The sequence below is a fragment of the Saccopteryx leptura genome, chromosome 7 (assembly GCF_036850995.1).
Source record: "Saccopteryx leptura isolate mSacLep1 chromosome 7, mSacLep1_pri_phased_curated, whole genome shotgun sequence".
NCBI lineage: Eukaryota > Metazoa > Chordata > Mammalia > Chiroptera > Emballonuridae > Saccopteryx > Saccopteryx leptura.
This window is the reverse complement of record NC_089509.1, coordinates 106,767,012-106,791,730: the sequence shown is the minus strand read 5'-3', so window position 1 is coordinate 106,791,730 and position 24,719 is coordinate 106,767,012. Positions and strand designations below refer to the sequence as shown.

At 45.0% G+C, this 24,719-nt stretch overlaps 1 protein-coding gene across 3 annotated transcripts in view; it reads left to right on the top strand.

Moving 5' to 3' along the window:
• The window catches only part of FARSB (phenylalanyl-tRNA synthetase subunit beta), a 75,021-nt gene that overhangs the window by 24,245 nt on the left and 26,057 nt on the right, over nt 1-24,719 (top strand). For all 3 annotated transcript variants that reach the window (XM_066345866.1, XM_066345864.1, XM_066345865.1), the window contains 5 exons: nt 2,538-2,599; nt 3,285-3,492; nt 3,882-3,962; nt 8,925-9,017; nt 14,957-15,074. In XM_066345866.1, the coding sequence (XP_066201963.1) occupies nt 2,538-2,599; nt 3,285-3,492; nt 3,882-3,962; nt 8,925-9,017; nt 14,957-15,074 (562 nt within the window). The remainder of the gene's footprint in view (nt 1-2,537; nt 2,600-3,284; nt 3,493-3,881; nt 3,963-8,924; nt 9,018-14,956; nt 15,075-24,719) is intronic.

The window sequence follows — 24,719 nt, the reverse complement described above, 5'->3', positions numbered from 1 at the left end:
TTAAAATAACGATTTCTTTATCTCATGATTCTTTTGGTCAGCTGGGAAGTCCTGGTGGTCTGGCCCGGCTTGGCTAACTTCTGCCGGGCCTGCCCCCCTGTAGTCAGCTGGCCGGTAGGCTAACGCCGGGTGACCTGGGACGGCCTCGCTCGCCACCTCTACTTCTGGCAGTGGGGTCCGCAGATCAGGTGCCTCATCCTCCAGCGGGCTGGCTTGGTCTTCATTCGTGGGGTGGTCGCAGGGTTCCCAGCAGCAAGAGAGCAGAGCAGGCCCATGCTCAGGTGCTTTGACACAAGCTCCCTTCTTGGCCCAAACCAGTATTCTGCCTGAGTGAAAGGGGGGAGGAGTGGACTCTAAGGCCATGGGCGCTGGAGGAATTTGTGGCTGTTTATACAGTTTGCCCCCCTGTCGTTGGGATCAGCCAGAGATGGCTTCTTAGTCTGGTTTAAAGTAATGTCTGATTTGAAAGTTTGTTTTTCTTTTTAATATGAAGAATTGTCAAGTGTTAATAAAAGTGAAATAGGGGCCCTGGCCAGTTGGCTCAGTGGTAGAGCATCGGCCTGGCATGCAGGAGTCCCAGGTTCGATTCCCGGCCAGGGCACACAGGAGAAGCGCCCATCTGCTTCTCCACCCCTCCCCCTCTCCTTCCTCTCTGTCTCTCTCTTCCCCTCCTGCAGCCAAGGCTCCATTGGAGCAAAGTTGGCCCGGGTGCTGAGGATGGCTCTGTGGCCTCTGCCTCAGGTGCTAGAATGGCTCTGGTTGCAACAGAGTGATGCCCCAGATGGGCAGAGCATCACCCCCTGGTGGGCATGCTGAGTGGATCTTGGTCAGACGCATGTGGGAGTCTGACTGCCTCCTCGTTTCCAACTTCAGAAAAATATTTAAAAAAAAAAAAAGTGAAATAGGTACTTCTGGGAAGAAAAAGAGAAACAGATATTAAAATTTTGTTTACTTTTATCCTTATATAGACCAATCCTTGAAATCATTTATTTGTATTATGAAGAGCTTTCATAAATTTGAAATGATGGCTTTCTGAAAAACAGTACTGAATTAGTGTTTCCTCATTTGTTAATTCATTTCTTAATTAAGACTAAACTTGGACTAGAATAGATCGTCCCCCCAGAAAAGAATGAGCCTCTGGGGGAAACTAATTCGTCCTCACATGAAATAGCATATTTTTTCCAAATACTTTAAAGTTTTTTTCCTAAGTCTTCTGTTATTTCATATAAAAGAACAGCGTTTGGAATAAGAGAATTAGAGGAGAAACATGATAAGTAGGTAGAGAGGCTAATAGTTAGTGGTGTGAGCTTTGGAAGGAAGCCACCTGAACTTGTTTATTAATTCATTAATTTGTTACTTTATGTGTACATGCATATATTTATTAACTATAAACCAAGTGCTTATTATTTAAAAAGCATTTTTCTAAGCACTGGGAAGATAGCAGCACAGTGGTTAAGCAGCTTAATGTTGTGACCCAGGACTAGGTATTAATCTATAGCTCAGATTTCTTCTGTAAAATGAGAATACTAATAGTACCTGTTCTGAGGGTTAAGAGGATCTTAAAACAGTATCATGTACTGTGTAGCTCATCTTAGCTGGTCAGTAAAGGTTTGCTATTGCAGTCAATAGCACCCAGTCCAGGGCTTCTCAGACTCTGCTAGGCATTCATCTGGGGATCTTGGGAAACTCAGATTTTGTTTCATAGGACTGGTGTAGCCGCCACTAGCTCTGCGGGCCTGGAGTCTGCCTGTCTCACAGGGACGCAGGTGCTTGCGATGCTTCCGCCTGAGAACCAGCTGCACTGTGAGCAGCAAGGCTCTGGCACGTTGTTCTGACCTGAGTCCAAACAGGTTGTAAAACTTACAGCCTTTTTGCTAGTGGCAGTTACAATCTTGAAAGTAATTTAGCGATAAGAAATATTCGTAGATATGTTTCCAAAAGGTACCGAATGCCTGGATTTTATGTTTGTTCTTACCTAAGGTGGTAGTTATGTTCAGTTTGAAGGCGACTGAGTACCAGTTCCTGAGATGCTGGCAGCGGGACCGGCTCCCGGAGCTGCTTGATGGCTGGGACGGAGGGCGTGGCCGCCTTTCTCCACCTGGAAAAGTGATAGGACAGGAGTCTCCACAGCCCTCCCGGGCTTAGGATAAGGAGTGCACGTTGTGATGTGTGAATCATTTTTCTTGGTCATAAACACTTGCCTGAGGTGGAAAGTCTTTAGCAGCATTTTAGAAATGATAAAACACACTGGTATTTTATTAAAGAAAATGGTGATTGACCATCAAAGGAGTAAAATGTTTGGCATTTTATGTTATGTGTGAGCAGTTCCAGTTGTCTCGCAGATAGAACGCTCATGTATGAACATGACGTAGCAGGTTTATTCCTCCGTAATGTTTTGGAATACCAGCTTTTTCAACATGTGGGCCCTGCTGACAGCTCCTTGGGAGGGAAGTGAGCTGTAACAACGGGAGCTGAAAGGCGCCAGAGCGGCATCTGACGGGGGTGATCTAAGCTGCTCTCTCTCTTTTCTCCTTAAGGAACTGACTTACCGAAAGGAGATGGTGCGAGCTGACCTAATTAACAAAAAGGTTGGAATCAGGTATGCTCTGAAAACTTTATTTATTTATTCATTTATTTATGACAGAGACAGAGGGACAGATAGGGACAGACAGACAGGAAGGAGAGAGATGAGAAGCATCAATTCTTCGTTGCAGCTCCTTAAGTCTCCTTAGTTGTTCATTGATGGCTTTCTCATATGTGCCTTGACGGGGGGGGGGGGGGGGGGGGGGACTGCAGCAGACCGAGGGACCCCTTGCTCAAGCCAGCGACCTTTGGGCTCAAGCTGGCAACCTTGGGGTCGTGTCTATGATCCCACGCTCAAGCCAGTGAGCCCGTGCTCAGGCTGGTGAGCTGCGCTCAAGCTGGATGAGGCCCTGCTCAAGCCGGCGACCTCGGCGTTTTGAACCTGGGTCTCATCTCACTTTGATGCTCTATCCACTGCGCCAGCGCCTGGTCAGGCTTGCTTATTTATTTATGGTTGAAGAGACTTCAAGAACAAAGTGCATACGACTATTTAATTTTCCCTGAAAGAATGCCTGGAGAGGGTGTCCATGCCCTTCTGAGTGAGTGGTGGGAGGGGAGGGGAGGGCAGCTGCGGCTGTCTGGTGTCTGATGGAACTCGGAAGCAAGGGTTGCTGTTTCAGGTAGTAGCATGCTTTAAAACCAAACAGACACATGTTTTAAATAAGCCAGGGAAGTTTATGGTTTGTATATTCCTATTGCAGAGAAACTCCAGAAAACCTTGCTAAGCTTCTGACCAGGATGTACTTAAAGTCAGAAGTCATTGGCAATGGGCATCAGCTTGAGATCGAAATCCCTCCAACCAGAGCTGACGTTATGCATGCGTGTGACATTGTAGAAGATGTAGCGATTGCCTATGGATATAACAACATTCAGATGACTCTCCCGAAAACATACACCATAGCTAATCAAGTAAGATTGCACCCTTAAATAAACACTCCTTATTGTAGGAAACTGATTGTTGAATGCCGGGGAGGCTCGAGAGAAGCAGAACATAGGAATTAAGCAGTATTTGGATGGGCTCTCCTGTGAGAGGATACAAAACAGATGCCCGATTGATTAGAGTAAGTCGAAACCTGTGATGACTAGTTCTTTGAGGAAAGACAGGTTCTGAGTGTGCAGTCCTTGCTGAGTCTCTGACTGGGAGGCTGACTTTTCTCCACCGGGGCCCGGAGACAGCAGCCGGACGTGGCAGGGGATTGGGGTGGTGCTCGTGGTCTGGTAGTAGGGAGGGGGTTTCCTTTTAGTGACATGGTCATACATGGAAACCCTTACTGAGCTGAACTAACTTTCTCCCCCAGTTTCCCCTCAATAAGCTGACAGAGCTGCTGCGATACGACCTGGCCGCCGCTGGCTTCACCGAGGCACTCACCTTCGCGCTGGTACGTCTGCATGCTCCCTGCCCGGCTGACGGCGCGCTGGCCCTCTGCCTGGGCTACTCTGCCATCCCAGTGTGAAGTCACACTCTAGGCTCCCAAATCTCCAGGTGTGAAAGATGAATTCTGTTATTGGAGATGGTGCAATTTCTCGTAAAGAAGATGTCTTTTTTATTAAGTCACAGAAAAACATGGACTAAAAATGTGTCTTCAGTAACAGATGATCATGTATTGTATAGTTTCATGTAAATGTTGATGGTTCACAATAATTTTCATAACCACGTGTGTTAGGTTGGAATTTTTAGTCTTCATTTGGTCATGCCTGTGACCACTAGAGGCCGCCCTGGTTACGGGCATGGGGACTGCTCCACGCCAAACTTGTTTCTTTGACTTTGAACACGTTCACAAGCATTTGCTTTGAGTTGAAGAACTGACATAAAAGGCCTAAATCAGGAAATGAATTTTATTACAAAACCAGAAGGAAATCTCCCTTCCCACCCAGATCGACCATTTGGGAAGAATAAAATGTGTATGTACCCTGTAGTTTCCTTGTCCTTGCTGGGCGTTTCCATGGCGTCTACAGTGTACTTTTGTGTATTCAGTAAGTTTCACTTAATGATGTAGGGCTGTCAGGCCAGTAGCCAGGACCACCATCACAGCCACCTGGCCCATGCAGGTTCACATTAGATTCGGACAGACGGTTATGAAACAGTGGAGCCAAGAACTGGTGGGCCATTACCTTTAATCCTAGCTTGCACCTGGCGGGCAAGTAAAAACACACACTGAGCTCCAAAACCCACTCATTCAGTGCTCACAAAGCTACTGACTTATCCGAGTTTTCTAGAATCGAAGGTTTCTAGCTCACTAGCCTTATTCACCTCTGTTCCCCATCTCCTTCTTTCTGCACAAACTGGCTTCTCCTTCAACACTCTGCCATCTTGGCTGCTTCTCCTCTCCTCCACATGGCCTCTCTCTGCTCTCTCCTCTAATTCTAATCTCGGGAACCAAGAGCGAGCAAGCTCCCGGTCTGCCCCATTTTATAGTGTAGAAATCAAAATCTTTAATCCAAATGCAAACAAGGAATTCTCTGATACAAAGTCACTTATCTGAGGCATAATGGGATTCCTCATGAGAGTGCACCACCCTACATCAAAAAGGGTGGGAAATATGAATCCTGCCTGCTTACAGCCTGTCCCCCCACATCCAATGCAAACTATTAAGTGAGCAAACGTATTTGCAAACTTATTTGACCAACAAGGGCAAAACCCAAAACTGAACGAAGATGCAAAACAGCGACTTTTTCTCCCCCACCTCAGTTCCAGCCCTCAGCCCTCAGTGTTTGAGTGTTTACTGCCAGCACAAGGCGGCCGGGTAAGGAGAGGCAGCCTCCGCCAAAGCCCCTTGATGGAGTGCTTATAATTTACAGGACGTTCATACCAGACGGCACCTGACAGAGCTAGTCCGACACCTGCATGTTTCTGATTCAGCGAGCATTTGTGCAGCGACATTTACGGCACATCTGTTGTATGTCAGGCTTTGCACCAGTGAGGAAGCCTGGGGCCAGGGGAGGACGAGGAGTTGCTGACAGTTCAGCCCGACGCCAGGGGGACGTGGCCAGAGTCCTGGCCTTCTCTAATCGCGTGTGCCTGGGCTGGGCGTGTAGTACCCTGTTTCTATATCCACACAGGTCCCTAGATATATAGTTGTGAGCACTGATGATTTCATGTAAAATGAAACACAAAAAAATAGGATTGAAAAATGTATGCTATTTTTAAAGTTTAATTAAGTGGCACAGAATTTGACTTGGAAACCGTAGCCCCAGGCACTGGGGGAGCATGTGGTCTGCCTCCTGGCTAGGAGCTGCTGCGCAGTGTCGTGAGCAGAGCTTTCGGTGCGTGACCCCACTCTCAGCGCGCCCAGTGCGGGAGCCACCCCCACCTCCCCCACCCCCGTCTTACACAGCAGGCAGTTGAACTAACCTGTCCCACTCCGCGCAGTCGGCTGTGGACCAGGGATTCAGCTCAGGTCTGTACCCAAAGCCTGTGACTCAGCTGTCCCACCATGAGTGTCAGTCAGCATCTAAAGTTGCCATGTTGGGCGCCACTTGCCGCAGACCAGCACGGCTAGTAATTCTGGGTCCTGAGGGACATTGGTGTGGAATTAAGAAAATAGACTCACAGAGAAAAGAGGATGGGATTGGGAGGCCTCTTCAGTGCTGATGGCAATATCTGAGAGCCCGAGTCCCTGGTCTTTGCTTTATGATATAGCATATCGCATAGACAATTAAAGCCTTTAATTCAATACAGTGTGTCCGTAAAGTCATGGTGCACTTTTGACCAGTCACAGGAAAGCAACAAAAGATGATAGAAATGTGAAATCTGCACCAAATAAAAGGAAAACCCTCCCAGTTTCTGTAGGATGATGTGGCAGCATGTGCACATGCGCAGATGATGACGTAACACCGTGTATACAGCGGAGCAGCCCACGGCCATGCCAGTCAAGATGTGGATGGTACAGAGGAAAGTAGTTCAGTGTGTTCTGTGGCTCGCTAAATTCGAATCCGTGACCAAAGTGCACCGTGAATATCGGCGCATTTATAACGAAGCGCCACCACATAGGAATCACATTACTCGGTGGGATAAGCAGTTGAAGGAAACCGGCAGTTTGGTGGAGAGACCCCGTTCTGGTTGGCCATCAGTCAGTGACGAGTCCATAGAGGCTATATGGGGTAGCTACCTAAGGAGCCTTAAAAAATCTGTGTGTGAGCCCACATCGAACTGCACTGAATAGGTATGAAACTGGGAGAGTTTTCCTTTTATTTGGTGCAGATTTCATATTTCTGTCGTCTTTTGTTGCTTTCCTGTGACCGGTCAAAAGTGCACCATGACTTTACAGACACACTGTATATTAAACAAAGCAGCAGAAAATAAGACTGTCAACACCCACAACAGATTTCCAAGGAATGAATAAAATCCTGAATATTCAGGCAAGACACAGTAAGTGGCCCCTGTGTCTATAAGAAATGAGATTAGTTTACCTGCTACTTGGAAGAAATACTGTAGGCTCGTCCACAGTGACGTGAGATGGGGCCGACGGCCCCGGCCACCTTTAGCCTTCAGTGACAAGTCCCAGCATCAAGAGAGTGGGAAAGGCTCAGTCCCAAACCAAACCTTAGGCTCAACGACCCGGCCAGCCCACAGTCCGTCTCCCACATAGAGTCACTTGACCACAGTATTTATCACCAGGGGAAAGGAGTGGGGCGCCACAGAGTTGTGGGTTTGTAGTAAGTGTTCCTATAGGAGTTTCAACACTAACGGTATCTATGAAGATATGTACTTCATTAGCAAATCTAAATATCCCTGAGCCTTTTATCTACTTTTGCACAGGAGTGACAGCCCCTTCCCTGAAACTCAGCCCTTGACTTCCCAAGTGTAATTCACATCTCATCGTCATGATTTTTTTTACCATGTCTGCATACTAGTAATCTTCTTTTGTAAATTCCTCACTTTTAAAATGATCTATGTTAGTCATATAGTAAGAATATTTGTAAAAATTAATGGGCTTCACTTGTTATATTTTTGTAGCACCTTAAAATAAACAAAATTTTAACATTTAAAAAGTATTCTTTCCTGTATACTAGCTACAGACAGGGTGCCTTGATTTAAAGCGCACTTTACGTCTAACCTTGTCATCCATGGTCATGGTAAAGTACAAGGGCACTTGGAACCCTAGCTGTCTAGCCGTGTGTCCGTGGACCTTTTCCTTTTATACAGACAGTGCTAGTCTGTTTGAGTGTAAATTGCATTTCCCAGTTCACGGATCACATTACATGTAAGTCTTGTTATAAAAGCTCAGTGGGAAAAACGGTTATTCCTAGCATGCTTGCTGCCATATTCCACCCCTGTAGCTGTGGCAGACCAGGCGCATTTTTCCTGCTGTGCCTGGATCCTTCCCCAAAGAGCACGCATTGGCGTAAAATAGAGCTAAACCCGTGCTCCTCTCCGAAGTAAAATACAGGCCAGGTTGTCCTTGAAGATTGTTTTGTTGAACAGCGCAGTGAGCAGTATCACGTAATGTTGGAATATTTTCTAAACTTTTTTAAAAAAGTTACCATTAATAGATGTGGTAAATAATTTTAGAAATAACTTATTATGTATCGTTGTTAACTTTTTGATTACTTAGTTTGTGCCAAGCATTTTGTTTGCATTTTCTCATCTCATTTACTATTTGGTTTGCTATACCCAATAGTTTTGTTTTCATAACTTCTGCTCACCGTCCTGGTCTTGAAGGATGACAAGCATCTTTCCTTTTCTGGTGGATGAGCGCTTAGCAGTTTATTTATTGTCTAGAGCTTTAGCAAGTACATATGCGCAGAAGCTAAGTGGCCACTAGAATCCTGAGTCCTGCCATTCCACCAAAAGTCAGGCCGGGTTCGGCAGAGTTCACAGTGGCAGTCCAAACAGAAAGCCGTGGGGACAGCACAGGGGGAGAGGGACGTCCGACTGGAGTCGGGAGGGATATGTTTCTGGGAGAGATGGGAGGGATGTCATCTAAGTAGAGCCTTGAGATGGTAGCAGGTAGGTCAGGAGGGTATCAGGTAGGTGAAAGTGTAAGGGTCGGGGAATGGGTAGGGAATCGAAGGAGATCAGATGGGTAGGGCAGGTGGGAGGCTGGTTTAGGAACAGCCTGAGTACAGCTTAGACCACCATCCCCATGTGCAAGATTCCCTTTAGCTCTGTGTCCCAGCTGGAGCTTGTGTGGTAGAACTATTCCTGTCAGATTGCATCTGCTGTGGGCCCGCGTTCATTGACACATTTTATTCTTAGTTTATTCTTAATTTGCTGATTTATATAGAGAATCAACATTGCTATAAGAGCACAAGTGGACTTACACTGTTAAATACTATACTTTCTATGTTAAATTTGATCATTGCTTTTCATATTGACCTGTTTTGCATGTATTTCTCAGTGTTCCCAGGAAGATATTGCTGATAAACTTGGTCTGGATATCTCTGCAACAAAGGCAGTCCATATAAGTAATCCTAAAACAGCTGAATTTCAGGTAAGAATTTTCAGTAGGTGAGTGTTTGGATAAAAACAGTGTGAGTGGGCCCTGGCCGGTTGGCTCAGTGGTAGAGCGTTGGCCTGGCGTGCGGGGGACCCGGGTTCGATTCCCGGCCAGGGCACACAGGAGAAGCGCCCATTTGCTTCTCCGCCCCCTCCTCCTTCCTCTCTGTCTCTCTCTTCCCCTCCCGCAGCCAAAGCTCCATTGGAGCAAAGATGGCCCAGGCGCTGGGGATGGCTCCTTGGGCTCTGCCCCAGGCGCTAGAGTGGCTCTGGTCGCGGCAGAGCGACCCCCCGGAGGGGCAGAGCATCGCCCCCTGGTGGGCAGAGCGTCGCCCCTGGTGGGCGTGCCGGGTGGATCCCGGTCGTGCGCATGCGGGAGTCTGTCTGACTGTCTCTCCCCATTTCCAGCTTCAGAAAAATACAAAAAAAAACAAACAAAAAAAACAGTGTGAGTTATGAAAAGCCTCTTCAAGTATTATTATACTTCATATGGCAATATCTTAGAGTTTTAAAAAATCTCTTGGCTAAGTTCATAGTTAGTTCTTTACTGACAAAAATTCTTTTAAATTTTTAATTTTTCTTAACTTTATAGCTCGTGCTTACCTGCTGTTGCTGTCTAGCCCAGTCTTGTCTGAACTTTCCATTTTATAATCGATTTTTAAAATACTATAGATTTTATCTTTTCACCTATTTGTAATAAATGAATTAACACCTGTTCCCAGTACCTCCTTTAAATCATTCACTCTAAAATTAGTCGTGACATCAGTTTTTGACTGTTCTGTCTTTGTCTCCCACTGTAACTATCTAGTTTATTGGCAGTTTCATGTAGAGTTAGGAACAGTTAAATGAGAATATATTACATTAATAATTGTTAAATGATTTACATTATAGATTAGGACATTAACTAGAAAGAGCATTTTGAAGTTATAATATATCTTTGCTTATTGGTGACTTCAAAATAGTCTCATCTTTTTCATATTGATAAGCTCTCATTCTTTTTTTCCTTCATATGCAATTCTGTTTGATAATTTTAAACCAAGCTTTAGAGAAAATCATGTCTTCTAGAATCATAAGAATCTTGGAATTGGGAGGAAATATTTTCAATAAAGTTAATGCTATTATAATATCTGAACTCTGGGATAGTTTGTTTTGATCTTGGTTTTCACTTCTGTAAAAGTAGGGGACTAGATTAATTCTAAAAATCTATAGTTCTAACTTAATCTAAGTTTTAGTTATAGAACTACCTACTAATGTGGCAGATAGAACTAGACTAATTAAAGAACTAATTGGTAATATGCATCAAATACATGAATTATTTCTTTTCTTTTCTTTTCTTTTTTTTTTGTATTTTTCTGAAGCTGGAAACGGAGAGGCAGTCAGACAGACTCCCGCATGCGCCCGACCGGGATCCACCTGGTACGCCCACCAGGGGGCGATGCTCTGCCCATCTGGGGCGTCACTCTGTCGCGACCAGAGCCACTCTAGCGCCTGGGGCAGAGGTCAAGGAGCCATCCCCAGCGCCCGGGTCATTTTTTGCTCCAAAATGGAGCCTTGGCTGCGGGAGGGGAAGAGAGAGACAGAGAGGAAGGAGAGGGGGAGAGGTGGAGAAGCAGATGAGTGCCTCTCCTGTGTGCCCTGGCTGGGAATCGAACCCGAGACTTCCGCACGCCAGGCCGATGCTCTACCACTGAGCCAACCGGCCAGGGCCATGAATTATTTCTTTATATTCAATGTCAGAACTTTGAGGAATTTCCTCACACTAGTTTGGAAGGTTTGCAATAATGAGCTTTTATGTTTTGTTTTCTGAGGTCCACTAGCTTTCCTACTATTTTTTAAAATGGCCATGGTGATCTTTTTAATAATAGATTTTCAGGTTCATTTGGATAGGGTGATATTTCAATAAATCTTAATGCATTTTTATTTGAATTTATTGCAAATTTTTTTCTCCCAGTTTTGCTTGTCAAACTTGATGGCTTTCCTAAGATGTGGTAATGTTGTATTCTTTAGGGTTGACATCCTGTATTAATCTCTGTATAAGTGGAAGGAAAACAAATCAGAAACACATTAAATGCCACTATAAATAGCTGTGTCTTTGCACACTTAAGAATCAATAGTTCTGTATAAAATACATTAGAGATGAAAGTGAGTCTGTCTTTTAGATTTGGCAGATTCTGTATTTTGCTCCTGCTTTACCAACAGATATGTCCTACCATTACTAATGTGGCTAACAAGTTTATATTTATTTGTGGTTAAATTAAATTAGCTTATGGTCTTATAACTCAGTTTGTTTAAGTTAAAAATTTTCCTGCATAATTTTTAACTTGGAGCTATTTTCTGATAGTAGATTAATGTTAGAGAATGATTAAAAGAAATACTATTTATTTAAAAGATGTTAAATTTTATTATAATTATTGTCAATAAAATGATAGAATATTTTCACATCTCCCCAAATTAGCAATAATATTCCTTAACATACTCAAATATCCTGTCGTTGTTCAAATTTTCCCAGTTGGCTCAATTTTTCTAGTTTGATTTTGGATTCAGATGGGGTTAGACCTGGCCGGGTAGCTTAGTCAGTGACGCTGATTTTGGATTCAGATGGAGTTAGACCTGGCCGGGTAGCTTAGTCAGTGACACTGATTTTGGATTCAGATGGGGTTAGACCTGGCCGGGTAGCTTAGTCAGTGACGCTGATTTTGGATTCAGATGGGGTTAGACCTGGCCGGGTAGCTTAGTCAGTGACGCTGATTTTGGATTCAGATGGGGTTAGACCTGGCCGGGTAGCTTAGTCAGTGACGCAGTGTTTTTCAGCCACCTGTCCATGGACTAGTCCCCAGAAATTTCGTGCTGGTCTGTGAAAAAAGAGTTAGCCCACCATGATGTTGTATGAAGATAGTAGACCTAATGATCTTAGTTGAATTTGCTTACGCTCAGGGTGGTTTTTGCCTGGGCGGTTCCTGAAATAATCTGTTTTTACCAGTTTCCAAGTGTAAACATATTGAAAACCACTGGGTTAGAGCATCCTCACGATATGCCGAGGTTGCAGGTCCTGTCCTCGGGGCACATTCAACCAAGGAATGCATAAATAGGTGGAACAACAGGTCGACGTTTCTCTATTTTCCTTCTTCTCTCTCAAATCAATAATTTCTTTTTACAGTCTCTCTCTTTTTTTTTTAAGATTTTATTTATTCATTTTAGAGAGGAGAGAAAGAGAGAGAGAGAGAGAAGGGGGGAGGAGCAGGAATCATCAACTCTCATATGTGCCTTGACCAGGCAAGCTGAGGTTTCAAACCGACTCCTTAGCGTTCTTAGGTCGACACTTTATTTACTGTGCCACCACAAGCCAGGCTTAAAGCCTCTCTCTCCCTCTCTCTCTTTTTTTTTTTCTTGTATTTTTCTGAAGTGAGAAGCAGGGAGCCAGAGAGACAGATTCCCGCATGCGATCCACCTGGCATGCCCACCAGGGGGCGATGCTCTGCCCATCTGGGGCGGTGGCTGTTGCGACCAGAGCCACTCTCGCTCCTGAGGTGGAGGCCATGGAGCCATCCTCAGCACCTGGGCGAACTTGGCTCCAATGGAGCCTCGGCTGCAGGAGGGGAAGAGAGAGAGAGAGAGAGAGAGGAAGGAGTGGGGGAAGGATAGAGAAGAAGATGGGCGCTTCTCCTGTGTGCCCTGATTGGAAATCGAACCCAGGACTTCCACACGCTGGACCAATGCTCTACCACTGAGCCAACTGGTCAGGACCAAAGTCTCTTTTAATCTATAGGTTCTCTCTCTCTCTCTCATTGTGTTGAAGAAACTGGGTCATTTATTCTGTAGAGTTCTGACATTTGGGATTTTGCTAACCACATTCCAGGGGCCCCTATAGTTCCAATACATTGGTAGTTAGATCCAGCAGCCTGACCACATTCAGGTCTTTGTTTCTGTTTTGTATTGCTGCGGGTTTTAAAATAAGCAAATAGGGTTATCTATAAAATAAGTTGAAAAACATTAAGAACAATGATCTGCGAAAGTAGCTTATTTCCATTCTAGTAAGTTAAGCTTTCTTTAACGGTGTAGTTTTGTTTGTGTGGTTTGGGAAAGGGATGATATTTAAGAAAATACTGAGTTGAAGGTGAACAGCAGCTTGCTGGCAGAATGGATGTGATAGGAAAGATATTTTTTTCCTCCACCCCACAATGTAGCAAGTCCTTGAGGAGCTTGTTCTCCCTGTGCAGGATCTAGGAGAGGCTGCTGTTGTAGCTAGGTGGTCAGGGCAGGCCTCCGTGGGAGAGGGCCTTTGTGCAGAGACTTGAGGACAGTAGGTAGCCACACGTTGTCTGGAGGAAGAATGTACCAGGCAGAGGAAGGATGGAACCCGCCCGCGGTGTGCGGTGTGTGGCCGGAGCACAGGGAGCCAAAGGGAGTAGCAGGTGTTGAGGTTGGAAAGGGGCCGGGGCCAGATTCCTGTAGGGCCCCATGTAAGGCATGGTTTTTACTTAAAATGTGATGGAAACCTGTTGGAGATTTTTGAGCAGGGTGGGTCCATGACCTGACAGGTCTTAAAGGGTCACTATGGGAAGAGGCAGGAGTGGAAGCAGAGCAACCAGCTTAAGCTCAAGCAAGAGTTGGGCAGAGATCCTGGGGCAGAGTCTGCAGAGCCCAGATTCAGTGTCGCCGCCCTGCTGCCCTGCTGGTAACGCGGTGTCTCAGAGGGAGAGAGTTACTACACAGGCAAAAGCAGCGACGCTTTGTGGTTTTGTTTGTTTTAAAGAACTGGGATGTGTATTTGTGCTTTGGCCACTCAGCTGGGAACTGTAATCATCGCTTGCATAGGTTTTTCAGTGTATTCATATGTGTTCTGTTTTCTTCATTGTCCTGGTATTTTAATCGCATTTACATTTTCTCTGGCCCTGGCTTTTTAAATTTTGAATAATTTATATTTAATCTATTTAAATACAGGGTGGGGGCAAAGGTAGGTTTATAGTTGTGAGTACACGAAAGTATATTCTTATTTATTAATTACTGTATGATTTTCCATATGAACAACTATAAACTTACTTTTGCATTATCTTGTATTTATGTTTCCTATAGTCTACTTCAACTTATAAAATAAGGCAGACTATGAAAATTAACATTTGAAATCTTGAAAGCTAACTTTACTTTTAAAAATGATAAAAAACAACCAATTCTAGACACAAGTAGTTATGTTTGTTGTTGTATTTGTTCATTTTTTAAAATCAAATTTATGATATTTCATTGTATAAGTTCAGAAGTCAGAACATTTTTAGGTTTTTGAGTGACCTGAACCTGAAAAATAACAATGACTTGGATATTTAGACACTGTACTTCCCAGTATCTTCTTGTGAAGCCGTGGGGTCTTGGACTTCATTTTTTAACCAAGTACATTAGCCTCCCCCCTTTATAGTTTCACTTTCTGTGGTTTAGTAACCTGCAGTCAACCCAGTCTGAAAATATTAAATGTAAAGTTCCAGGAATAAACAATTCATAAATTCTAAATTGCAGCTATTCTTAGTAGTGGGATGAAATCTCACGCTGTCCCTCTCTGTCCCATCTGGGACATAAATTATTCCTTTGCCCAATGTCTCCATGCTGTATATACTACCTGCCACTTAGTAGCCAACTAGGTAATCAGATCTACTGCCTCAGTATGGCAGTGCTTATTTATATTCGAGTAATCCGTACTTTACTTAGTAATGGCCCCAAGGCACAAGAGAAGTGATGCTGGCGATTCGGATATGCCACCGAGAAGCCTGAACTTTATCATGGTGATGTACGTATAGGAAAAATCATAGTGTGTATCTACAAAGGGATTGGTGTTATCTGTGATTTCAGGTATCTGCTTGGGGGTCTTGGAACATACCCCTTGAGGTGAAGGGGGTTGTGCTCTGTTTGGTTCTATTGGTCAGTGCAATTTCGTTTCTTCTCCTGTAGGTGGCACGCACCACCCTTCTTCCTGGCCTCCTGAAGACCATAGCAGCGAATCGGAAGATGCCCCTTCCTCTGAAACTGTTTGAAATCTCTGACATTGTAGTAAAAGATTCTAGCAGAGGTAAGAATGAGCCACCTTTGATTTGTATACTTGAAGCATTTTTTATTATGAAAATTTCAACTATATATAAAAGTAGAGAAAATAGTATAATTACCGTAATGAATCTTAACACCCAGCTTTAACAATTATGAACATGTGCCTAGGCTTTTTTAATTTATACCCCAGCCCCTTCCCCGTGTTAGTTTAATGTAATTCCCAGGCATCACATCATTTCATATCATTTAATCAGCAAACACTGTAGTATCTGTTTCTAAAAGAAGGCTATCATTTTTGTCTTTAAATAAATCAAATAAAATCATCTTATTATTATCAGAAATCTATCTAATGTTTAAATTTTCACAGTCTTATAAATTGAATTTTCACAATTGATTTGAATCAGGCAAGCAAAGTCCAGATATTTGGTTACTCTATGTTTTATTCCTTTTACTAGAAAGCAAGTTTTAACAAAGAATTTAATAATGTTTTGGAAGACCCCTATTAAAACCTCAACTTGAAAAACACTGGAATATTTCTCTTTTTCCTGTAGCACATGGTTTATGGCATATCATTTTAAGGTTCCTGATTTCTTGTCATTCTGGTGTAGGAGTAGTGACTGTTCCCCACTACTGGACGCTAGTGTCACTGACTGACTGTTTTACCAGTTTTGTCTCTTGAGAATGGTCTGGACTTGGTGGTACAACAAGTTGCTTGGTTCAACATTTGGAATGTAGTGGGTATTTAATAAATATCAGGTCTACCGGGAAGTTCTGTCCGTTTCTAGCACAACAAGTTTCGACATGTAAGCACATGTTTATTTGGCGCATGTGTGCCTATTTTTATCACTTAATGTATACATACTGACATAGCAAAATAACTAAAACAAAGTTGATTCACGTTAGTCTTATGTGTGAAGCGATAGTGTACCCATGGCTACTGATAAAGTTCATTTACGCCACTGTATTTTTACGAATTTCAACAAGGAAGAAATGCTACAGAAGCATGTAGAAATTTATTGAAATTGTTTGGTGAAGGTACAGTTTCTGATAGGACATGCAGAAGATGGTTCAAAAAATTCAAAACAGGTGAATTCGACCTTTCTGATAAGCTACGTTCTGGGCGACCATCACTGATTGATGATGATGTTGTTAAGACCATGTTGGAGTAAGATCCTTTTCTGACAACATCGGAGATCGCAGAAAGGCTTAATTCAGCTCAGCAAACCATTTCGGACCATATTCGGAAGATAGGATTGGTGTGGAAATATTCAAGATGGGTGCCTCATGAATTAAGTCAGAAAAATTTGTATTTTGCTTTATGCCAAAAATGGACAGAACTTTCCGGTAGACCTTATATATATTTAGTAAGAACTTACACCTGTTTGCCAAAGAAGTCTGCCTTATTCGAGCTTCCCATGTGTCAGACTTCTCCACGTCTGCAGACTTGCGGAAGTCTGACTGTCTTGGGCTGCGTCTGAGGTCCTCTCTTAGTGGGCAGTGCCCTAGAGAGACTGCATTGCTGGCAGGATTTCCTTGGTTCCCTGGAACAAACAGTTCAGGTCCAGCAATGTCTATTCAGTGAGTCTCACTCCGGACTGCAGGGTGCTGAGGGTGCCATTTTGGATCAGTTAACAAAGGCAGAGGCCTTTTTCTCGGCTGTCCGTGTGTGGACCGTCCCCAGCAAACTTCTAGCCTGAGCCGACTCCCTCTGCTCCCCAGCGTGCAGCCTCACGGCCAACAGCGTCACCTGCCGTTTGTACAGTGCCTTTTACTTTCTGAAAACGCTTTTTAAACATACTTTTTCTCCTGATTGTAAACCATCTCTTTGAGGTAGGTGGGACAAAAGACATTGTCAGTTTTGAATGTATAGGGAAATTAAGAAAAGTGCTAATTTCCCCAAGTCTTCATTAACAATTGGCCTGAGGGCAGAATTTTTATCTCAGTGCATAAATCCTTAGAGAATAGAAGTTTATTTTAATGTCGGTCTGTGGAGAGTTTTCTTTGAATGGTAAATTGGCTGTAATAGAAATCTGAAAACATCGTCAGTTCCAGCTGTAAACAGTCGTGAGGGTTCTTGTGCCGCAGACCCTCTGTCGGTACCGCTAACTGAGCACCTGTTACCGTTCCCTCGGTACCATCAATCGGTATTGCTGACTGATCTCGTTACTGTTCCATCGGTACTGCTGAGCACCTGTTACTGTTCCATTGGTACCATCAATCGGTATGGCTGACTGAGCTCTTGTTATCGTTCCATCAGTACCGCTAACTTAGCACCTGTTGCTGTTTCATCAGTACTCCTGAGCACCTGTTACTGTTCCATCGGTACCGCTAACTGAGCACCTGTTACTGTTCCATCGGTACCACTGAGCACCTGTTACTGTTCCATCAGTACCACTGAGCACCTGTTACTGTTCCATCAGTACCACTGAGCACCTGTTACTGTTCCGTCGGTACCGCTAACTGAGCACCTGTTACCGTTTCATCGGTACCGCTGAGTACCTGTTACCGTTCCCTCGGTACCATCGGTATTGCTGACTGAACACCTGTTACTGTTCCATCGGTACCGCTGACTAAGTACCTGTTACTGTTCCGTCGGTACCGCTGAGCACCTGATGCTGTTCCGTCGTCGGTACCGCTAACTGAGCACCTGATGCTGTTCCGTCGGTACCGCTAACTGAGCACCTGATGCCGTTCCGTCGGTACCGCTAACTGAGCACCTGATGCCGTTCCGCCGGTACCGCCGGTACCGCTAACTGAGCACCTGATGCCGTCCCGTCAGTACCGCTAACTGAGCACCTGATGCCGTCCCGTCGGTGCCGCTAACTGAGCACCTGATGCCGTCCCGTCGGTGCCGCTAACTGAGCACCTGATGCCGTCCCGTCGGTGCCGCTAACTGAGCACCTGATGCCGTCCCGTCGGTGCCGCTAACTGAGCACCTGATGCCGTCCCGTCGGTGCCGCTAACTGAGCACCTGATGCCGTCCCGTCGGTGCCGCTAACTGAGCACCTGATGCCGTCCCGTCGGTGCCGCTAACTGAGCACCTGATGCCGTTCCGTCGGTACCGCTAACTGAGCAGTCGGTACCGCTAACTGAGCACCTGATGCCGTTCCGTCGGTACCGCTAACTGAGCAGTCGGTACCGCTAACTGAGCACCTGATGCCGTTCCGTCGGTACCGCTAACTGAGCACCTGATGCCGTTCCGTCGGTACTGCTACTGAGCACGTGATGCTGTTCCGTTGGTACCGGTAACTAAACACCTATTACCATTTCATCGGTGCCGCTGAGCTCTTGTTATCATTCTGATGTCACATTTTTCTTGTTATCTTCGATTTGTTTTCTTTCATTTTAGTTCTTTGAGTTTTATGTTTTGATGCTTAGTGATTCAGACCTATTTATGAATTAGGGTAATTACACTAGGTTTTCTCAAAAGTTTTGGAATGTTGCTTTAGCAGTTGGCCTCTTCCCTCATTGCAGATCGTGCAGAACCGGGAATATTTGCTCACAGAGGGCCGCCCAGGTCCGGATGGTGATGGTGGGGGGGGGGGGCACGCTGGGCTCCCTGCAGAGTATACGGGGTGGGGTGGGGGGGGGATGCTCACAGCGGGCTGCTCTCCTGACGGTGAGGGGGAGGAGCGCGCTGGCCTCCCCTGCTGCTCTGCTGACGGTGAGGGGGAGGAGCACGCTGGCCTCCCTGCAGTCCCGCGGGAGGGCTTCACTTTTGGCAGGGCGCACTTTCGAGCACTTTACAGCGGTGTTTTTCAACTGAACGCTAACTCCTAACCCTAACCAACATCAGGGTGGTTAACTCTTTCGGGGACCAGCACGAAATGTCTGGCTGACAGGCAGCGGTCTGCCAATCAGCAGTTCAGAACACTGCTTTACAGTATTCAGTCCTGGATGGGTGCCTTCACTTTCTTTTCCCTCTGTGTTTCTTGGGAAGACCTAGACGTGGACTCCACTCTGCCCAGGGCCCGTGCTTGGAGACCGCCTCCCTGTGAGAGAGGGCCAGTCTTCAGTCCTGGTGCGGTGGCCTTGCTGACGACCCCACAAACCAGTCCTTACACTTCGTAACTCAGACTTGCGTGTCTGCTGCGCTCCACTTCATCGGGAAGAACAGTGCATCTCTAGCAGGCCTCTTTGACTCCTGGTGTGGTTGTGATAATTCTGCTGTCTTGCCTCATGGTGGTTCATTCTCTTTCTTTGAAATTTTTTATTTATCAGTGGGATTTGAGGAATGAGGAGGTACATCTGCTCGGTGAGGTCACCATCTTGAACACACAGGTTTGCTTTCCTTTATTGAGGTCAGCGTGGATTTTATTTCGTAACAGAAGGAGCTTTCTGGTGGATTACTTAAGTGTGCACACGTGGACCCCTGACTTGCCGTCTGGTACCCACAGAGGATGCTGATGGGGCAGCCCAGCTCTGCGGTTCCGGTTCCGAGGGGAAACTGCCGCCAGCACCTGGGTTTCAAGCGTGGTTCTGCTGCTCACCTGCTGCTTAACTTCAGACAGTTTATTTCATCTTTCTGTGCCTCAGTTTCCTCATCTGTACCTTGGTGATGATGTTGACTCATTTCATTCGCTTATCAGGATTAAATGAAATTGCATTTTGAAAAGTTCCGGCTACATAATAAGCACTGTTTTGTGTCTGCTTTTACTATTAGGGTATAAGCGCCTGACGCCAGATACCCGGCGCCCTGGTTTGGTAATTTTCTGTGAGAGTAACTTGAAAACCTTTGCTGGCCATTCAGAGAAAAGTGTCACCTTGCTGAGGCACTGGGGACCCAAAATGCTTTGAGCTAGTTTTATTTTGGGGTTAAGAAAACCAAAAGGCACTAATATGGGAATTTACTTAAGAAAAACAGGAATGTTGTGTTTTGGGTGTTTTTTTTTCAGTAATTCATTGCCCACTTTTTTTTTTTATTATTATTATTATTATTATTATTTTTTGTATTTTTCTGAAGCTGGAAACGGGGAGAGACAGTCAGACAGACTCCCGCATGCGCCCGACTGGGATCCACCCTGCACGCCCACCAGGGGGCGATGCTCTCCCCCTCCGAGGTGTCGCTCTGCCGCGACCAGAGCCACTCTAGCGCCTGGGGCAGAGGCCAAGGAGCCATCCCCAGCGCCCGGGCCATCTTTGCTCCAATGGAACCTTGGCTGCAGGAGGGGAAGGGAGAGACAGAGAGGGAGGAGGGGGGCATGGAGAAGCAAATGGGCGCTTCTCCTATGTGCCCTGGCCGGGAATTGAACCCGGGTGCCCCACACACCAGGCCGACGCTCTACTGCTGAGCCAACCGGCCAGGGCCCATTGCCCACTTTTTATAATGAATTGTGCACATGTTTTTACAGTAGTCTGTCAAACCAGTAAGCATGTCTCTGTTGGATTTACATTAGTCATTTCCTCCTAAATAATAAACTATTTTAAAGAAAACAATATAGTCCATCAAAAGCGAAATGGTAAAGGAGGCTTCCAGTTATTATAATGGTCCCAGATTTTCATTCGTTGAGACAAACCCAAACTACTGATGCAAACGGGGTGGAAATATGTGGTGAGAGCGAGCAAGGCAGTTTCATTCATTGCCCTGGAAAAAATATTATATTTTTCAGTTTCTTTCTTTCTCTTTTTTTTTTTGGCTGGGGAATGCTTAGAATATAAGAGGCTGAGGTGCCCGTCTTGGGGAAGAGGGACCAGGGAACAGGTTTCTATAGGTCGTGCTCTGAGGGAATGTGCAGTGTATCCGTATAGCACAGACCAGCGAGTGAGTGACAGCTGCCACTACCTTGTTTTGTAAGATTTAGGAAATACCCACCACTACTGGCCTCATGTCAGTTTTTTGTGGGCCAGTGTGTCTTCCAAAACAGAAATGAAAAAGGAAGACTGGATTTCAGTGTGCCTCCCACAATCTGCCGGACGCCCAGTCCTGTAAGAGGAGTGGAAGGCTGCCGGCCCCCATTCCCATGCTCGACCCCACTGGACAGTTTCCTGTGCCACGGGGACTCTGACTGCCCCTCCCTCCCTCCATGCCGCGATGCTGCCGGCTGGCCGCCGAGCTAGTGCCTACGTCAGGCGGACTGCTCAAGTGTGGGGCCGTGCTCTCTGACTCAGGCACAGCCCCGTTCTTTGAGGCTGAGCCAACCATGGAGAGTTGCTGCAGCAGTTAAAAACTTAGTCATTACTCAGGGGACTGAGCTGCGTATGCCTTTGGTTGGGCACACATGTGTCTTTGGAATGAGAAGTTAAATGCAGACTGCTGTGGGGTGAATTTTCAGCGATACCAGGAAAGTCAGAGAGGCAGCCCTGACTCTGTCCAGTCAGGCTGCTGTGAGTTATTGATTGGTTCCAGCGGTTAATACTTTTGTTTTTTCTGTTCGATGTTAAGGATAACTAAACTGTAAACAAAATCATAAAAATTGCTTTAGAGGTACAGAGGACCTAATTGTGAATTGCTCATCTTTGTGCTCAGGAAAGCAACGATCTTTTGTGCAGTCCAGCGTTCTGGCTTCTTACGAGGTGCAGACTGCATTCTGCCCTTACAGTTGAGTCCGTGACGGACATGGAAGCTGCCGGTCTGCCTGGAAGCTCCCCGAAGTGGCAGCAGAAATGCATTGCTGAGTTGAGTTTCAGTTGAAGAGGAACCACAGCCTAACTAAGAAAGATGACTTCGTTTGGCTCTGTCGAGTACAGAGGATGATGTAGATTGAGCACAAAACAGCCATCCTGTTGTCAATTTGACATATATCTGTGGAGAACCCTGATAATCAAATTGCCATATACTTCATTTTCAACTACTGCATTTAAAGAATTTGGGGTTTTAATAATTATTCTAGCCTTGGCCAGGTAGCTCAGTTGTTTAGAGCATCATCCCAGTATGCTAAGGTTGCTGGTTTGATCTCCGGTCAGGGCACATACAAGAATCAACCAATGAATGCATTAATCAGTGGAACAACAAACCTATTTGTTTCTTTCACTGTCTTCCGTAAGAAATAATTGTTATTGTAGTAGATGGAACAGTTAAAGGTCTTTGCCCTCTCCAAGGCTTCCGTTCCCCACTCGCCTTAGCAAGGGCACTTACTTCAAGCCTTCACTTCCTGCTCTGACCGATTCTCTGCATCGTGCCATCCTGGTACAGGCTGCCTGTCGTCTGCTTCCCAAGGCCCTGTTCGGATAGCTTCTGAGATTGCACAGTCTCCCCGAAGCCCATTTTCTAAATCAGACCCATCTGCTGCTTTCTTACCTTGCCCAGTTTGGATTTGGAGCCCCAGAATGCATCTATTTATTTGTTGATCAGTTGACTTTCTTTCCTTTTCTGTTTAGTTGAATGTATGGGGTGACACTGGTTCACAGTCACACAGGTTTCAGGTGCCCAGGTCCGCAGCACCATCTGTATGCACACTGAGTGTGTTTACCCCAAGTCAAGTCTCCACCCATCCCGGCTTAGCCCCCCCTACCCTCCTCCCCTGATTTTTTCTTTTTTAGTCACTGCATATATTTAAACTTTTTGTTTCTTTCTCCTCTCGGGCCGCCGTGGCTGCAGGAACGGAACAGTTCACCGTCCTTCTATGATTTGGTTTGTCCTTTGTTTGCTTTGGGTTTGTACCCTTCATGTATCTGTCTGCTGTGGTCACCCCCTAAAATATAGAGTCCCGATCTTTATAGTGTTTTCTATAACTCTTCGCTTGTTTTTGTCATGAGCTTTGTGAGATCCGTCGGCTCTGAGAAACTGTCCATGAATTCTGCAGCCATCCAATAGTGGCAGGTATCTGGCACCCACACGTGGAATGTGGTGTCTGAAGGGAGCTTATGTCATCAGTCTGCATTAATTTAATTTTACTACTTCATATCTTTGGCATGTAGAATTTCCAATTAATAATTCAAAAAATATGGGTGAAGGGAACATTGACATTAACAATATTTGAAGTAGCATCATTCGCATATGTGACGGCATCTTCACTGTGTAAATAACATCATTTTTAATATAGAAATTTATTTTAGTGTGTTTGGTTCCGCATAGTTAAGATCTGCTAACGTGAGTATAATGTGATCTGTCATGCGTTGCATATTATATTTTTTAATAGATAAAAATCCATCCCAGGTTTATGTTAACTGAATAAAAGCCAACCCATAAGGATATGACTCTTTCGTTCATACATTAAGAAGGTCATACGTTTCTCTTTACATTTGTTTCTTGGCTTTAAGTATTATTTAAAAAAGAAGAAAAATCTCTATTCTGGTGCTAGACTATGGATGCGTTATAAGTAAAAATATTCCTTTTCTTCTATTTGTTTTAGATATTGAGGATATATTTGTAATATCCTTAAGAACATTCATGAATATATACTTGTAACTTAAAAATAATTCTACTCTCTTAGTACTTTTGAAAAATACATGTATCCAACTTCTCTGTAATCCTACCCCTAAGACTTAGTTGCCGGACATTTTCTTTTTTTTTTCTTTTTTTTTTTTTGTATTTTTCTGAAGCTGGAAACGGGGAGAGACAGTCAGACAGACTCCCGCATGCGCCCGACCGGGATCCACCCGGCACGCCCACCAGGGGGCGACGCTCTGCCCCTCCGGGGCGTCGCTCTGCCGCGACCAGAGCCACTCTAGCGCCTGGGGCAGAGGCCAAGGAGCCATCCCCAGCGCCCAGGCCATCCTTGCTCCAACGGAGCCTCAGCTGCAGGAGGGGAAGAGAGAGACAGAGAGGAAGGAGGGGGGGGTGGAGAAGCAAATGGGCGCTTCTCCTATGTGCCCTGGCCGGGAATCGAACCCGGGTCCCCCGCACGCCAGGCCGACGCTCTACCGCTGAGCCAACCGGCCAGGGTCTAGTTGCCGGACATTTTCTATGATGTGCAGCCATATGTTCTGCATTTCTATATGTAGCCATTCTATATGGATGAATAACATTTTTATTTTTAGTTTCCACCAATGAAATTATGCTTTACCTGCCCATGTTAACCAGGGTTTTGCTAAAACATCTCTGATGCAGCGAATATCCTTATACTCTTACACAAATACATATTTTTAGAAACAGGCTTGGTTGGTCCATAGGTATGCACATGAAATGTTTGCTATCTTATCAAATTCTCTTCCAAAAAGGACTGTTTTACAAATTTGCAATCCTATCAGGAGTCTATAAAGGTACCTGTTCTCCCTATTAGATGTAATTTTTAAGGTATATATATATCTTCAGGGTATCCTTGTAGCGCTTGTGAATCACTTAGTACTGCACGGAATTTCTCAGGTATAAGCTTCATTCCCTTGGGACCAACATTAAAGCAGCTTATTGAAGACTAAAACTCAAGGTGCTTTGTTTGTTTCTGGAGTTTGGCCAGGCTCTTCATCTCCAGGTCAGTACCAGACACTGATTACCCGGAAGCCTTTTTGCTTTTCCAGTTGGCTGTTTCTGGCATCTGTATTGGGCTTCCTGGAGAAAGTGAGAAATAGAGACAGAGAGGTTGAAGACTCTGCCCTTCTTCAGTCTGTGCCGTATATGATAACATAACCTAACACCCCTAATTTACTTTTCATCGTGGGTACTTTGGTGAAAGAGGATCTATGTCACGTAGGAACCTATTCTAAAAATTTGAGTTGTTTGTAAAAAAAATTTTTTTGAGTTGTATATACTAGTCATCTAACTAAGGGACATCAACTACCATTCTCTTTTTCC